The sequence below is a fragment of the Anguilla rostrata genome, chromosome 10, assembly GCF_018555375.3.
Source record: "Anguilla rostrata isolate EN2019 chromosome 10, ASM1855537v3, whole genome shotgun sequence".
Lineage (NCBI taxonomy): Eukaryota > Metazoa > Chordata > Actinopteri > Anguilliformes > Anguillidae > Anguilla > Anguilla rostrata.
The window spans coordinates 37,206,402-37,222,159 of record NC_057942.1 but is presented as its reverse complement, the minus strand read 5'-3'; the positions used below and the strand labels follow the sequence as shown (position 1 = coordinate 37,222,159).

At 47.6% G+C, this 15,758-nt stretch overlaps 1 protein-coding gene across 2 annotated transcripts in view; it reads right to left on the bottom strand.

Annotated features, from left to right (window-relative positions):
- cemip2 (cell migration inducing hyaluronidase 2) overlaps positions 1–15,758 on the bottom strand; it is a 47,534-nt gene extending 31,776 nt beyond the window's left edge. Inside the window, exons 1-4 of one of the 2 annotated variants that reach the window (XM_064296868.1) lie at positions 15,548–15,758; positions 11,337–11,672; positions 8,499–8,639; positions 7,442–8,009 (exon numbers count right to left, since the gene is read on the bottom strand). In XM_064296868.1, the coding sequence (XP_064152938.1) occupies positions 7,442–8,009; positions 8,499–8,639; positions 11,337–11,667 (1,040 nt within the window). In that variant the 5' untranslated portion in view covers positions 11,668–11,672; positions 15,548–15,758. Of the gene's footprint in view, positions 1–7,441; positions 8,010–8,498; positions 8,640–11,336; positions 11,673–14,402; positions 14,616–15,547 lie in introns of those variants that run through there. The other variant, XM_064296867.1, reaches the window with a different exon arrangement.

Below are 15,758 nucleotides of genomic sequence, written 5' to 3'. Positions count from 1 at the left end.
CCTGTGAAAAACAAAAGACACACGATGACCCTTTCTCCTGCGATCGGACCGGCTACCCAAATAGGGAACTTTCTTTTTTTTTTTTTTTTTTTAGTTTTTTTTTTTTTGGCGGGTGCTCCAACCCAGCTTCAAAAAGAGGAATAAAACTTTAATAAACTCATTACACTGCAATATTCACTGCTTCACTGGTGTTCACAGTTCCATGAAAAGAAAATCCAGGCCACTGTGTTAACGGTTGGGCCTGCCAGTACAAGTCTGGTTTTAAGAGGTCGAAGGCATTTTCTTCGGTTGTTTTTCCTGGGATCGGATATTTGCAAAGGATGTAGAACAATCCCACCGACTTAGTACTACTGACAGGGCAGAGAGGAGTAGGTAAGGTGGAGGCAGTCATTTCCTGAGCAGATTGTTACTCAGTTACCTGCTGGCAAGTCAGCTGGATAAGACAGAATTGCAACTGGGTAGCTTCTGCTACAGAAAACATTCTCATTTAAAAGGAGACACTGCCTCATTTTTATCTTTTTATTCCTGTTTTCAAAAGCAGTGTTTCTAAGTCTTTGACTTCTGGCGGTCCATTTCAAGATGCGTCAGTTTTTGTCGTCATTAAATGAAATGTGTTGCAGTTATTGTTTTTTGTCTGAAGGCTGAGGGATCATTTATGAATACATTTCTTTGTAACCGGACCCTTTCATTCTGGTGATCACGGCAGAGAAAGAAAAACAGTAATTAGAGCGTATTAATGCTTACAGCGTCCCTCCTGAGACTGCGAGATTGTGGAGCTCTTCCCCCAATGAGTCATCCCAAATCCCACAGAGTGGTCCATCTGTTTGGCACTCTACAGTAGAGAAGTGCATTGTGGGTAGTGGCCCACAGAGCACCTCCCTGGAGGGGGGGGGGGTGATCCTTTTAAGACACTGTTCAGGTGAGTCCCATGGTCTGGTATCCCATCTGGAGGGAACCGGTGCTGACTGCGGTTGGTGGCCTCATGGGGTAAGCCACAGTTACCAACGATGTTAAAAAATCTAGATGTTTCAAACTTTTCTTCAGCGTATCTTGTTTTCTGGAGCCATCCAAACCAGGACAATGAGTTTAAATGTCTTCTTAGTTGCTCATACATTTTAAGGGAGAAAAACAATAAGGGTCATTTGGCTCAAATTTTTCCACTGGGTTTTCCAGCACTTCAAAAGTTTCCACCTGACAAAACAGAGCCCGAAAGAAGATCACACACACACCCAAAGGAGGGGTCGGAACATTCCGTACGCCCCACCCTCACTCTCGCTCGCAGTTGTGTTGTCAGTCTTCCAGTTTCCTCGATTGACACAGGCATATAAAGGACTCATTTCCTGTCATTGTCAGCACGTCATTGAAAAACCCTTTTAATGACTGAGGAGTGCTCAAAACAGTAGGACACCAGCTGTCAATCAAGCCTCCCCCTCCCCATTCAGACCCCCCCCTCCCCCCCCCCGGGGTTAAGGGCCAGGCGGACGGTGGGGACGTGGGGTCACGCTTCCTGCCAGATTATCGGCGTTTCCGTGTCTGCGATCCGTCCACCATTACGTTTTGTTTCCTGTCCCGTGCGAGTCGCCCCGACCGGGGCGGCCGCTTGTTTGTGAGCAGATAGAGACGGCAGGCAGCCAGGTCACAACCCTCTCCCCAAACCCCGCCCCCACTCCCAACCCCCATCCCGCACTTCCCCACATGATGTCAGAAATCACCAGCTCACCGAAAAATCCTCACCTCTCGACATGAACCTGCTCGGCTGTCACAAGGTCTGATGCTCATGTGGACACACATGTAGCCAAGGGGGAGGGGGGGGGGGTTTGGATTGAAGCCAGCACAAAATGGCAGAGATACGCATAAAATACAGGAGCAGATTATGATGAAAGTGTCAGAAGCACAGCACTGAGCAGGGCTCATTTACAGTGCATTTCCTGTGCCCTGTGCAGTTGGGCCAATTTACAGCGTACAATCCTCGGTAAAGACACAGCACGTTTTGGGATCAGGATTCAGGGGTTCTGTGGGTGTACAGGACTGCAGGGCGGGGGTGGGGGGGGGGGGGTTCCCCTACGCACACGAGACCCTGAAACCAGAGAGGCCGCAGAAACGCAGCCCCGCCCCGCCCTCGCTCCCTCTCCGAACCAGCGCCCGACGAGCTTGGCGGATCGAGGGGCTCCGCGGCTGGTGGGCGAGCGGGGCGAGAGGGGCGGGCGGGGCGGTCCGACGGACGTCTCCCCGTACCCCTCTCTCCGTGCCGCGGAGGCCCGGGCACATCTGGCCCCCATTAGCGGATTCGTTCCCCGAAAAAATCCTCCCGCTCCCAAACAGCATTCCGTACCGACAGCGGGCTCCTTTTCCAGCCCACAGTTCTCCTCCGGGGGGGAAGGCGTCCCACGTGCTTTCTAAAACTTCCAGGGCTCCTGGAGATGTCGTTTACGTTGTTTGTTTTTTTTTTTAAATGGACAAAACCAGAGTAATGTGATTAGGAGCTGTGACAGAGGCTGTAAAATGTTTTTAAGTAAATAGAGGGACTTTTCCATCCTCCCTGCACAGAACACGGAAGCTAATGCAATAACGTTTACAGCCCAGAGCTTGTTTTACATTACATGTCAAACGTTACAGTGCCAGGTTACCAGGAAAATATTTGAAAGACTCGATTGCCATCCGGGCTTCATGAAATTACACAAGACAAATCAGGAAACTGCTGATAAATTCTGAATACAAATGTACGTTCAGACGGCATAATAAAGCCAGTCTGAGATTAAAGCTCTGATACATTCGATGTAAATCACATTATCTGCTTACAGTACGGGTGGCTAGACCCTTCACCACAAACACAAAGCCTTCCATTGTTCATTTCATATTGCCTTGACAGTGTGTTATAACATACCCTGGGCGCATAGCAGATAACGTTCAGTAAAACAAATTCAGAAGTACATTTATACATATTTATTTTTCATACATTTTATACTGTTTGTCATCGCCCCAGACAGCCTAGATCTCTAGAGCATCTGGAAAAGTACCTTAGAGTCTGTGAGATGGAAACCCTGAAATCGGATCCTAGCCTGTTGTACTCTGCTGCAAGTCACTCTGAACAAGAAAAACCAACTGGAGACAATTTAGATAATAATAATAATCGCATTAATAATCACCACTGCCGCAATATTACATGCCCAAATTAAGAAAAGGTAGAGAGTTTGAAAAGTAAGACAGTAGTTTCCTAAGGCAACTCCAGATTTGTGAATGATCTAATAGCATTTACAGACCATCAGTCATCCCCCTCCCCCCCCACACACACTTTCGTAAAACGTAATAAATGTGAAAAAGCGAAGTGTAGAAAGCTCTGCATCAGCATTTTTCTTCTTTCCCTTTTTTATTTAACACACAAACCCTGGAAACACTGCATAACCTTCCAGCGCTGTTCTTCCTGTCTGTGCACTCACCATGGAAACGAGGGATTCATAAGAAAAGAGATTTACAGCGGACACTTTCGTGTGGAATGGGGAAACGGATTTGAAAAAATGGTCATAAAATAATCGAAATACGTATGTGATATACCTCTGGGTCTGTAGAACTGCCGTGTGGGGGGGTGGGGGTGGGGGGGGGGGTGTGTGGTTGATTACTGGAACATCAGATCACGAGTTATCCCGAGCAGTTAAGAAGGAATAACAGGAAACAAACAGCCCACCGCGCGCAGAGGAGACATTTCATTTAGAGTACAGTTAAATCTCCGGCTCATGTTTCCCTGTAGGGCCCTAAAGACGAACGAGTGCACACAGCTCCTCAGGTACTCCGAGGGCACTCCACTCCAATCGGCCCCAAGACAACGGCGCATAGCCCCACCCTAGGACAAGGGCCCTAACTCAATCTGGCCTCACTGTGAGGCTCAGAGCCCAGCTTAGGGAACAGTGCACTACTTTACCCTGGTGCAGCATTCAACTCGACTGTACTGCAAGTGTGCACTACTTTACTCCTGCTCCACTGCAAGTGTGCACTACTTTACTCCTGCTCCACTGTAAGTGTACACTATTGTAGATCAAGTGTCCACTACTCCACTGCCATTTACTGCAAGAACGCCACTAGTCTACGCTCGACCCACTGCATGTGTACGCTACTCAGTTTCATGTCACTGCAAGTGTGCCCTATATCAGTTATTAGGAAAATTAGAAGTAAGATTTTCATGTCTCTCTCTGTCTGGCGCATCTGAACTTTTCTGTTTGAAGATTCGGTCTGGCAGTGCGAACAAACAAAGTTAATTTGGGAACCATGAATGATACAAATTCAAGAAAAACTATTTGGCAAGTTGGACTTTTTTTCAATGTTGACTTGGCACACTGAATTGACACCTGGAGATTGTTATGCAAGCTCGTTCACAGAAGCCCTACGGACACGCTGGATGATTGTTCGCGATGTCCTACACAACGCGTGATGTTCTACACGACGCGGCTGGGGAAACGCACAGGAAAACCCGTGACCCTCGGCAGAAATCAGGCGTGAGACCGAAGCTCAGCCTTTATCAGGAAACCGGGAGTCCTGCAATGTGTCTGCGCACGACAGCACCTGTTTAAACACGCTATGCTTGCGTACATGCGATACGCGCGTGTGTGTGTGTGTCTTTGTGTGTACCTACAGACATTTGGCTGTGTGTGTGCATTTTTAAAGCAGCTATGAGTAGAGAAGCTATTCTACATGTTTATAGCTATGGGTGTGCCTGCCTGTGTGTGTGCCTGTGTCTGTGTCTGTGTGTGTGTGTGTATGTGCCCGTGCAAGTGTGTGCGTGTGCAAGTGCATGTAAGTGATTTGCCAGCGTGTCGTACACTGGCTGAATGGATGAGCGCAATGGCAGAAACTTGCCTTATTTCTTTTGGCCCTAAAGAATTGTTTTTCCTTCTACCACAGCGAGGCGAAGGCTTCTGATAAGTAAGGGACCGTGGCTAAAGAAACCACCGCCGCTCCCCTTCAGGCACCGATTAAATGCTTATTTTTATTATCCTCAGCGCCTCTGAAACGGATTTGTATGTTATTTTTCCAAGGCGACTCCACAGACTGCAGACTGTGTATACTTGGCCTTTTTCCTCAACAGAAGTGAGGAAAGAAACAAAAGTTTAAACAACATTTTTTTTTTTTTTTTAAATGTCACCATTCTAACCGGCCCCCTGAGAGTCACTTACAACAACACTCGTTACTCCGGGTTTACACAACCTTTGCCATGAGGAGCCACTTCAGAGGACCGGGAATGACGATGACACCAGACGCTTTTAGACGTTCTGTATGGCAGGGAAGCCGTTTCAGAAGGTAACGGTTGTTCTCCTTTAGGGAGGGGAGAGTGGGAGCAGTGTTATCCACCCAATAACAGTCTCCCCCCTGATAGTGGTTGTTCTGACAATTACAATGGGAAAAACTGAAGTGGTTAGCACTCAAAAATGTATTTTCCTAAATTTCTAAAGTGCATATTGTAATATTGCATATTGTGCACAGCTCACTGAAGAAAGCCAAAACATTTGTGCAAGATGCTTGTTCTGCATTTGTAAACAATAAGATATAGTATAAAATGCACTTTGAAATTTAGAAAAACACATTTTTGAATGTGAACCATTAAAATTTTTTCACAGAAATCTTTTCCACTGGTGTATAAGCACCAAACGAAGCAAGCGAGAGAGTGCGGTGATTCCTGATACAGATTAATTGCAACAATTGCAACAGTAACAGGCATCTACGTTGGGTTTTGGTGCAAGAGACTGCAGTTGGCTCACATCAACCACCTGTTTCCAAGCAGGAAGTCCCTTCGTGGGAAGTGACAGAACACCGAGCAAGGACGGCAACCACAACTACGTCAATCTAATTCAATATGGTCTTAGAACCCAGCAGAGGTCAAGTCAGAACTCTCACGACCTGGGGAATTAGCATATGGAGGGAGTCCAAGGATGCAGCCAACAGGATGCAGCGCTCGGAACGCTGAGCTTCTAAACAGCAGTGTGAACCCAATCAGCAGTGTCGCCAACACCAACAGCACGAAAGGACAAAGGTGAAGTGAAATCAAAAACAGCAAGGGAACTGCCTTATTATCAAGTTCAAGTACACATTAGTGCGATTAAAGCAGATATGCTAGTGTCACTGTTTCTTTGCCAGTGGTGCACGTGCTGTTCTTATATTTTTGTTGGACTTTTGATAAGCGCAACCTGTTTGTAAAAAGGGGCTATAAAGAGAAACAGACTAGCCTGATCGGTTACTGTGCACTCGAAACCGAAACACTGTTTCCACCCCAGGTAAGCCTCAGCATCTCAGGAAAGCACCAATCACATGCTTCTCCACTCCAGGTAAGCACCAATCACAGGCTTCTCCACCCTAGGTAAGCACCAATCACATGCTTCTCCACTCCAGGTAAGCACCAATCACAGGCTTCTCCACCCCAGGTAAGCACCAATCACATGCTTCTCCACCCTAGGTAAGCATCTATCACAGGCTTTAACGAACAGATGAAACACCAGATGAGAGCCAGGCGGAGAGGGCCCTGTTACACCCTCACACAGAGCACATCCTCTCAGACACACCAAGCTTAGCCCTGTGTGGGTTTACCTTCCCCTGCTGGGCTAACGAGCGGAAAAGCAAACGAGCGGCCTAACTCCTCACCAAACAGATCCTTTTCAAACCCGAACCCCTGAACCGGGCCTTCGTCCTCAGATCTGACACGGATCACAGTGAAAGTCCTACGTGCCCAGCGTTAATACGCCCAGCACTCGGCCTGGTCTATGGCCAGCCGCTGTGGCAACAGCAGTGTAAAACCTTGTGGTGAAGAAGAAGAAAAAAAAAAACCCCGTTTAGAGTCATCCAGGAAGGGGCCAGATGCAAATGTGGCACTGTTCAGCTCTAGCGGTTTGTGCCAGGAAACTGATATTTCCCTCCCTACCCACGGCAAAGTTTTCTTACAAAATATAAAATGTGCGCCCTTTGCATTTTGGTCATGCACGAGGGTTATTTTCAGACCGGAACAGGGGCTGACCACAATATCTGGACATTCTAAAATTATACACCTCATAACCAGCACTTGTGTGCCAGAGCCCTCCTGGTGTAAATATAAATAATCCATATAAACTTAACGCATAATGTCCCAAGCTGTGTTTACTGACAGTGACTGTGTTTCACACAAAGTTTTTTTTTTTTTTTTACAAGCGTTGCTTCGTGTTGGAAGTCACTGAATTCCGAGAACTCTGCTGTCATCACTGTGCATTGGCACTACCCGTATTTGAGGTTGTTACTGATTGGACTACCTATGTTTGAGGTTGTTACTGATTGGCTTGCTTATACTTGAGGTTATCACTTATTGGTTCACCTGTATTTTAGATTGTTATCGAATCTAGTATTCGAGGTCTTTGCTCGTTGGTCTGCTTGTATTTGAGCACACCACTCATTGGCTAACCACTGACCTCCTTTTTTCTCATTGGCCTACCTGTATTTGAGGTCGTTGACAAAAGTGCTCCCCAGCAGGGTCTGGACGGTCCTCTTGGTCTCGTCCAGCAGGCTCTTGGCGGCCGAGTCGCCCACCGCCATGGCGACGACGCGGCCGGCGGGCAGCCCGCGGAGCAGCTCGTGGAGCTGGCGGCTGTCGTTGTGCGAGTCGTGCGTGTCGAAGCGCTCGGCGAAGAGGACGGCGCCCGTGTCCTGGTCCACCACCCGCAGGTTGATCCCGCGGCTGAAGTTGCGCTGGAAGGCGTACCCGCCCGTGGCCAGCCCGGACGCGGGCACCGTGCGGGTCAGGAGGGTCCAGGACAGCTTGGGCGTCCCGTGGAGCTCCAGGGTCCCGCCCGCCCGCACGCCGATGAACTTCCTGCCCAGCCCGGGCACCTCGGGGAAGTCCCGGTCGTCCGAGCGGCCCAGCAGGGCGATGGTGGCGCGGGACCGGTAGCGGCATTTGGGAGCCCCGATGTGCAGGGCGCCCCCGTCCTCGATCAGGATGTGCCGGGTCCTCAGGGTGATGTTTTTGGAACCTTTAGAGTCGTCGGCAAAAACAAGCAGACCTGGCAGAAAAAATGAGGGATCAAAATAATTTTAATAGAAAAACAACAACAATAATAATAATAATAATAATAATCATCATTAGAACATTTTTCCTGTCAGAAACATAATATAGAAAAATATTGTGTGCATGCATAATATAAATAAAAGTATTCCATTTCCCATCTTTGGGAAACGGAATACTTTTGTCTTCAATAAATGCCGTTCAAAAGCGGTTCACCTTGAATCATTTCTAAATAATAAAAAAACAATAAGAAACAATAATGAGATCATTAGCCTTCAGGATTTCCCATTTTAGGAGGAATATTCACACCACCCATGCTATCAAGATGTTTCACACGGCATTTCAAAGATTTCTCTCTTCCTTCCCCATGTTTGTTTTGGAACTGCCATTCACAACACTGTAAAAAAAAAACCCCAAAAACCCGGAGACATTTCTACGACAGACATCCGCCTCTCGAAAAAACGTCGCTTAGCGACAGGTGGCTCACCTCCTTTCTGGATGGTAATGGACTGCAAGGTGGCAGAGGAGTCGAGCCGGAACTGATCCCCCTTCCGGAGGACCACCGCCCTTGTTGGGTCCTGCCCCGGGTTCCACTTCCGGAGGGAGAGGTTGTGATCGGGGCAGTTTTCTGGGGAACGGACATCGGGATGCGTCACGCACATGAACATTTAACGAGACCCTGCTGGGGTGTGTCAGCTCCTCTGCATGCAAGGCTGCTTACACACACCCATGTGTCGTAACTACTTTGTAATGCAGAACTGTCTGTAAAGCACACATTATCTAATCCAATCATTCATTGAGACCAAACCAAACCAAAAGTTAAAGACAGAAGGATGCAAAAAAAAAAAAATGGGTGTTCTTTTTGAAAGTATGAATTACATCATTTCACGAACCGTGGGAATGTAAGTTCAACAGCAACAAGCCAACAGGTCGAAATGGAACAAATTTGAAATATGCACAATCAAAAGTGCATAATTGTTTTTTTTATTTTTTAAACCTTTCCACCCCTGATTTGGAAGGAGAAATCCCCACACCTGCCTACCAGGAGCACTGTAACTGATTCAAGTACCAACCTGAGTCACTGACCTGTGAGTCAGCAACTATGTCACATCCTACAGGCCACACAATACTACAGGAGCACAAATGACTTTTTTTCACCCAAACAGACAATACGCAGTAATACAGGAGAGACAGTAACTATTTTACACCCTACAGCTCACACAGTACTACAGGAGAGCCAGAGACTATTCTACATGCTACAGGTCAAAAACAGCACTACAGGACAGTGCTAGTTGTAACTGGAGGAGGGCATATGTCTCACTGAAGCTAACTGGCAGTCTGGTGGCTCCTGGTATTTTGTTGGGGGGTTATACTGTAGTTGCAACCTGAGTAACCCTGACCAACTGAACCCCACCCCACTGCTGGCAGAACAAGGCAGAATGAGGCCAACTGTGCCCAAAACTCCACACTCCCAGTCATAGGTGGGCATGAGGACACAGCCAACCTATAACTGCAGGCACTCAGAAGCCTCTACAAACACGGGGATGCTAATTCCATCCCCTCCTGGTGCTCCTACCAAGTTCAAAGTTCAAAGTTCAAGGCCACCCCCTGCCCTTTCTCCCACACCGTTTCTTGTGTGAGATGAGATGGGAGATTACAGGAAGCCGAAACAATCTGTCCCAGGAAATCCTGTTTAAACACGGCCAATCCGGTCACAGGGGGGCAGCAGTACGGGCGTGGCCTGCTGCAGTTTGGGGGGAGGCGGGGGGGCTATTCGTATTGAATAATGGAACAGCGGCGGTTCTGCTCTCTCGGGTGGTCGGCTGTTCTGGGGGGGGTCACCAAGGGGCTGAGGTTCTGAGTTCATCCTCCAGGGGTTACGGGTTCAAACCGGATCCACTGAAACTGTGGAAAAGCAAACCCCGGGATTTCCACGGCCAATCTCTTTAATATTCCGCCTCTCGCGCGTGCCAACCAAAATGGACTTTTGTTATCTGAGGGTTTTCTGATCCTCGATATCAATCTTTTGGCAGCGTGTCCGAGATCAGCCTGTTGTTGTATGGGCTGTCAAGCTGAAGTCAAACGAAACTGGCTGTTATATAAAAGCAGAGACTCTCACTGAGCACTGGGTTTGAAAAAATACATAAATTTCTCAGGCAACCTTTGAACTATTATACAAAGACTGCCAATATTTAAATGGGACACAGCACATAAGAGAACAATCAAAATATAGATACATCTGTCTGGCAAATAAATGAACGAATATGTGTGAGCGAACTATAATAAAATTATAATAAATGGGAGAAAGAAATGACACAGCCAAAGACTCAGCCAGCTGACATTTACTGCATTTTTCTCCCGTATGGGCCAGCCTGAATGTCATTCTGAGAGTGCTGCTTAACCCTTATATGTGGTCCTCAGGGTAAGAAACAGCCCTATCCTTTAAGAGCACTGAAAACCTCCAAAATGACATTTTTTCAGCATGATGACTTTTCCTGGAGTGACCCTGTGATATTACAATTTCCCTTTTTTTATATTTTGCTACGCCCTTTTGTGTGAAGCATATTTAATATTACAGATGGTTTTACAAAAGCGCATTAGGGCAGGCAATATTGTGCTGGAATTTTGCTACACCCATTTGCGTGAAGCACTTCTAATGTTACAGATGGTTTTACAAAAGCGCATTAGGGCAGACAGTTTTGTGCTCAAATCTAGGGTGTCCGTTTCAGCTCTGAATGAAACAGCAGAACATGGCCGCCAGGCTCTCCCCACACCGCTGCTGCTGCTTCTGCACTGTAACCAGCGTTACGTGTGACCTTCGACCCCCAGGGGAGCAGAAACGGGTGACCTCTGCTAATGGTGCAGCACAGGATCTCTGGTCAGCTGTTGGAACACATCCTCCCACTTTCCCAGCGGCTGTAGGGGTGCACTGAATAACAGAAACGGCCAGATCCGTCTTCCGAAGGCAAGCCCAGCGATTCACACCGTTGGCTATCGGCTTCTCTTTCAGCACAAACCCGCTGCATGTGACCAGCAGTCTTTATCCAGCCCAGCTGGATTTCTGCAAGTAAAAATTATGCTACCAAAGAATAAGGGACATACAGACCAACAGTAACTTAGGCAGTCTGTGTGCCAGACCTAAGAGCAATCAGCAAGATCGGTCTGATTGATTGGATAGGCCCAGGGTCTTCCAGGAAGATAAGGGTGGGATCTCGAAGAAGAGAGGGCGTGGGCTCTTTTTTTTGGGGGGGGGAGGGGGCAGGGGCGGGGCTTTCAACAGGAATGGGCGGGGCCTTTCGGGAAGAAGCGGGGGAGGGCGACTCACCGTCCAGGACGTCGGAGGAGGTCAGGCTGAGCACCAGGATGAGCGTGAGGAACAGGGCGCCCAGGGAGACGCCGAAGCAGATCAGCGTGTTCCTCCTCCTCGCCCGGCCCCGCCCGCGGAGGTCCAGGGGCTCCTCCGCGAAGCTGAAAGCGGCCTGCCGCTCGGGGGGGGACGAGGGCTTCAGCGGGGGCGGGGGCGGGATCCGGGGAGGGGGCGGCGAGCGGACGGGGGCGATCCGGCCCGGGACGCACCCCGCGGAGCGGTGGCTGGTCCCGTTGGACGGGGGCACGAATATGGGGGGGGCGTGGTGGGGGCCATCGTTAACCTGCATGGTACCTGAGAGAGAGAGAGAGAGAGAGAGAGGAGAGATGAAAGAACAATAACTAAAATAACGTAATTCATTTTATCAAGACACCAAGTCTTGTTCTGAAAAAGCACTAATACTGAACTGTTAGCACTAGCAGGAATAACAGACACACTTAGACATGTACAGGAGGGAAACACACACATGGACACACACACTCAATCACGCACGCACGCAAGAGCGAAAGCCCCGCTCAATTTTTCTTCTCGCCCCCTCAGAAACACCGCGCCGAGGTGTTTACGCACGTATGCCGCCCCTGAGGTTGATCGCTGCCCTCTGTGTAAAAATGGCATCTGAAACACGTGGCTCCCATTAGGGCTCAAAGAGCAGCCAAGCGCCCCGGCTCAGCCTGGCGTCAGGAGGAAGCGGCGGCGCTCTGATCAAGCCTGCGAGCGCTTTCGCAAGACATGTGTGCCGTCTGTCATTCGCGATAGGGAGACACACACACACACACACCACACTCCGCATACACACACACACCATACACACATACACACATACACACACACCCACACACCTAACACACACACCACACACACACACACACACACACCCCCACACACACACAGCTACACATACACACACGACACAACACACATACACACACACACACACACACACACACACCATACACACACACAACACACACACATACACCCACACACACACGCATACACACATACACACACACACACACACACACACGCATACACCCACACACGCATACACCCACACACACACATACACATACACACATACACACACCCGCATACACACATACACACACGCATACACACACACACACCCCCACACATACACACACACACACACACACACACACACATACACATACACACACACACACACACACACACACACACACACACACATACACATACATAAACACACACACACACGCAATAAAGCGCCTGTAAACCTTTGCTACCTGTAAATGTCACTGTTGCTTCAGAAGGGCAGCTGGCCTTCACTGTTAATCTGAACTGACGGTATGTTTTCACAAACACTGCTATTCCTATTGTGATATTTTTTTAATTAGTACTGGGTGCAATTATCAGCTCTGAGCCCTACTTAAAAATTTATTAGGACAGTATAACGCAAGCCTAGAATCTTTCAGGAAAAATATCAAGGAGACTCATCAGAATTTATGTCTTCAGTGATATAATAATAGCTCTGAAGTGTTTTTTTAATCCTTGCTGAAACAAACATGGCTGAACAACCAACAACTTCTTCACCTCAGTGCATGTGACACACATGTACCAGATTAAACACGTCTGCAAGTACCACACTTGCAGTCTTCAAAGAGGAGAAGCAAACTCAATTTATTGCATTTCTGGCTTATGGTGGGGCTCGACTTGCAGTTCTAGGAAAAGAAACCCCAGCACAAGCCAGCAGAAAATAGAAAGGAAAAAACAAAAAAATTATATAAATTATATTTTTTTTAAATGAAAAGCTGAAATGAGGAATGACTCAGCCATTTTGCCTGTTAAATTCAGGCTGGTTTGTACACACACACAAAAAACACACCACGCCACAGACCGCATCACTTTAAACAGATTTTTTTTTTAAAAACCACATAAAATATCTCATCCACGGTTATAGCATTTTATTTAATCAATCGAGCAACTTGCACAGTCAAGTTTGGCTCCCTTGCAGAAGAGGGGAGGAAGGGAACACCCTCAGGACTAGACACGCTCCCCGACGAGGCCGTCGGGGGTTCCACACATAAGTGATACCCCTCGCAGGCACCTCTTTTAAGAGCCCATAAACCCCTTGGCAGGACACCCCCTGCTCCCCCCCCCCCCCACCCCCACCCCCACTCACACTTCTCAAATGTCACCTCCGTTTCTAGGAACCGTCTCCCTGGCAACGGTCGGTTAGTGCCAGCGGGACATCTGATTAACGGGCCCATCCCCAGACGGGACGGGTCCCCCAGATTCAGACAGAGTCATTCCCACCGAAGGAGCTCCCAGCTGCAGCTGGGCCTGGGCCGGGGGGTGGGGCGGTGGGACAAGTATCACTGCTACTGCAGAAAACCACAAGCACTCCTCCCACCCTCTACACACAGGAACACATACACTCTGACACTCACACTCACACTCTCAAGCTGTATGACTCACACACGCACATATTCACTCTATTTCTCATACACACACACACACACACCACACACGCAAACACAAACATACACACACACCATAGGTCACAGCAGTAGGACAGCTATGACAATGACTGACATTGTTTTTTGAAGGACTGTGTAAAGATTCTTTGGCTGGATGCTGTCCCCGTGACAGGCCGTGGCATGGCCACATAAAACTTTCGTTTTTTTTCTGAACTTCACTACAATATTAGACCTGGCTAACATGTCACCCCGTCCTATACTGTGGTCCTGCGGTCCAACAATGTTCTATTTTCAGAGCTAAGACCATGTCACAACAAAGCATCCAATCTGGCCTCAATGAAACTGCAACTACAACTAAAACCAGTTTTAAAAATAAAAAAACCACAGCTTGATCATAACACACCAGTTTTCTTTCCACGTTTATAAACAAAGGGCTGTGAACTGTAAGCTCCCAGAACACCACAACCCGTTACAGCAAAGAGTCATAATACATGCTTTTTCAAAGACACGTTTAGTAAACTGTTTTCAAAAATATTTTATTGTTCCAGTAGTGAAAAAGTACCTGCGCCTATTGATGTAAACAATGCTCTTTCCTCCTCCAAGATTTCAATAAACATTCAACTGATGCCACCTCCGAAACGGAGCCACTGAGCGTTTATTATCCGCCGGACGTCTGTCGGACTTCAGAAGCTGAGCTGCTGAGCGCGTGGCAGTAGTATCATCTTTTCTGCCGATGCGCCGGCGAGCGCGGCTTGCCCTCAAATTGACAGGGAGAAGTTCGGTCACGGGGATAATTCGCTCTTACTGAGTAACTGAACACGTGCACATCGTACAAGTTAGCCTTGTTTGGTCAACGACAGTGATCGTGCCATTACCATTAACGTACAGCGGTGCTGTAATAGGAAGGATAGATGTAGATGCCAACCTAAACTGCCAACAAACTGAAAAATAAGCTATAGATCGCCACATGTCGCTGTTACTAAATCTTAGTTCATACTTTTGTAATGTTATACCATATTATTCATTGTATTTGATCTGGTATAATCTATTATAGCATGTGCTTGTTAAGTTTGGGTCGATTCCATTCAATTTAGTCATTTCGCTAAATGAATTTAGATGAATTGAATTAATAGTAAATTCATCAGGAATCGAAGTGATTGTCCTGAACTGGCAGAATCGAAATGGGACTGACGCCAACCTTATTAGCCTCCCAGATTCGCGGTTTCTCATTTCACTCTCGAGTTCGCAGGACAGGCGCCTAACTAGTGAACATGAACGTGTCTTCTCTGCAAAGTTCAGGGCAATCTGAACAACCTGAATGAGGAGAAACATGTGAAAATAGCCTTATTTAATATATCGTAAAACACCCCATACGAAGCACTGTCTTAATTGCAGTGTCAAAGTCAGATATCATTTAACTGTTCCATTGACTGTAACTAGCCTAATAATTTAGCGATCGAGAGAGCCAACCAACAGCTTCAATACAGCGAGGTATCGCAATAGTAAGCACGTTACATCACAATTTGCACCGAAGGGACTCAAAAAAAATCCATCTGAGCAGAAATCAAAGTCTGTTTAACACCTAACATAATAACCCTGACGTCTTCAAGCCTGCCCTAGTGTGAGGGTCGTAGCCCACAATCGCCAGTTAGGACGATCTGAATTGCCCCACTGGAAGACTCAAACAATATGCGAGTGTCCGCTTACCTTTCAGAGACCTATTATCTTCCCTCACGTGCCATTCGCTCCTTTTGTCCAATCGCAGAGTATTCCCAAACACGTGGAGCAAAAATGATTGATATGAAGAGGTAATAATGTCCGATTCGTCTCTTTTTATACTTTTTTACATGATGTTTTCTTTAAGGCTGAACTCCGCCAGCCCCCAGCACCCGCGGCTTGTAGAGGAAGTGAGACCGGA